Consider the following 789-nt stretch of genomic DNA (forward strand, 5'->3'; position numbering starts at 1 on the left):
TTGGTGGCCGGCAACCTGGTGATCAATGGTCCCGACTCCGCCCGAGACGCAGGCTCGTACCAGTGTATGGCCATCAACCGCTGCGGGACCATCATCAGCAGAGCTGCGAACGTGAAGTTTGGCTGTGAGAGCAGAGGAGTTTAAACCTCTTCAAGTGTCACTCTATCTTACTGCTTCTTCTTCTACTAATGGGGTAGTAATCCTTTCCCTCTCTTTCTCCAGACCTCCATGACTTCCCCTCAGACAGCAGGAGTCCTCAGACAGCATACGAGGGCCTAGGAACCTTCCTGGCCTGCCAGCCGCCTCCACATTACCCAGGTATCCCCTCTGCTTCAGGGTTCTTACTGCTGCTGGGAAGCTAGTCTTTAAACCACAGAGAAGGATGAGCTGTGGTTTAACCTCATGAGAGTTTACCTTCACATAAAACCTGCCACAGGCCACAGCTGGAAATGTGCTCAGTTTTGCTTCTGCCTGGATTCCTGATGAGTGTGATTTGTCCTTGTCTCCTTTCTGCAGCTCTGTCTTACCGCTGGCTTCTCAACGAGTTTCCCAACTTCATCCAAAGAACAGATGGCCGTATGTTCGTGTCGCAGGTGACAGGGAACCTATACGTGGCTAAAGCAGAGCCCAATGACACAGGGAACTACTACTGCTTCACCACCATCAGCCTGGATATCAGCACCAAGAGCACCTTCAGCAAAGCCAACCAGCTCACGGTGATGCCTGATGGTATGGAGGCTGATGCTAACAGCCACATGTAGCTTCACCGTGCAGGTCAGCAGGATGCTG

The 789-nt window shown here is 52.3% G+C and overlaps 1 protein-coding gene across 1 annotated transcript; it reads left to right on the plus strand.

Moving 5' to 3' along the window:
* Nucleotides 1-14: 14 nt before the first annotated feature.
* On the plus strand, nucleotides 15-729 carry LOC111659784 (contactin-2-like; the record flags this gene model as incomplete). The annotated part of the gene is made up of 3 exons (XM_023412833.2): nucleotides 15-124; nucleotides 223-318; nucleotides 517-729. Coding segments are annotated over exons 1-3 (367 nt in total), but the record flags the coding sequence as incomplete, so codon positions are not given.
* Nucleotides 730-789: the final 60 nt, after the last annotated feature.

Source organism: Seriola lalandi, unplaced genomic scaffold (genome assembly GCF_002814215.2).
Source record: "Seriola lalandi dorsalis isolate HSWRI2012SDOR001 ecotype SW California unplaced genomic scaffold, Sedor1 jcf7180001984750, whole genome shotgun sequence".
Lineage (NCBI taxonomy): Eukaryota > Metazoa > Chordata > Actinopteri > Carangiformes > Carangidae > Seriola > Seriola lalandi.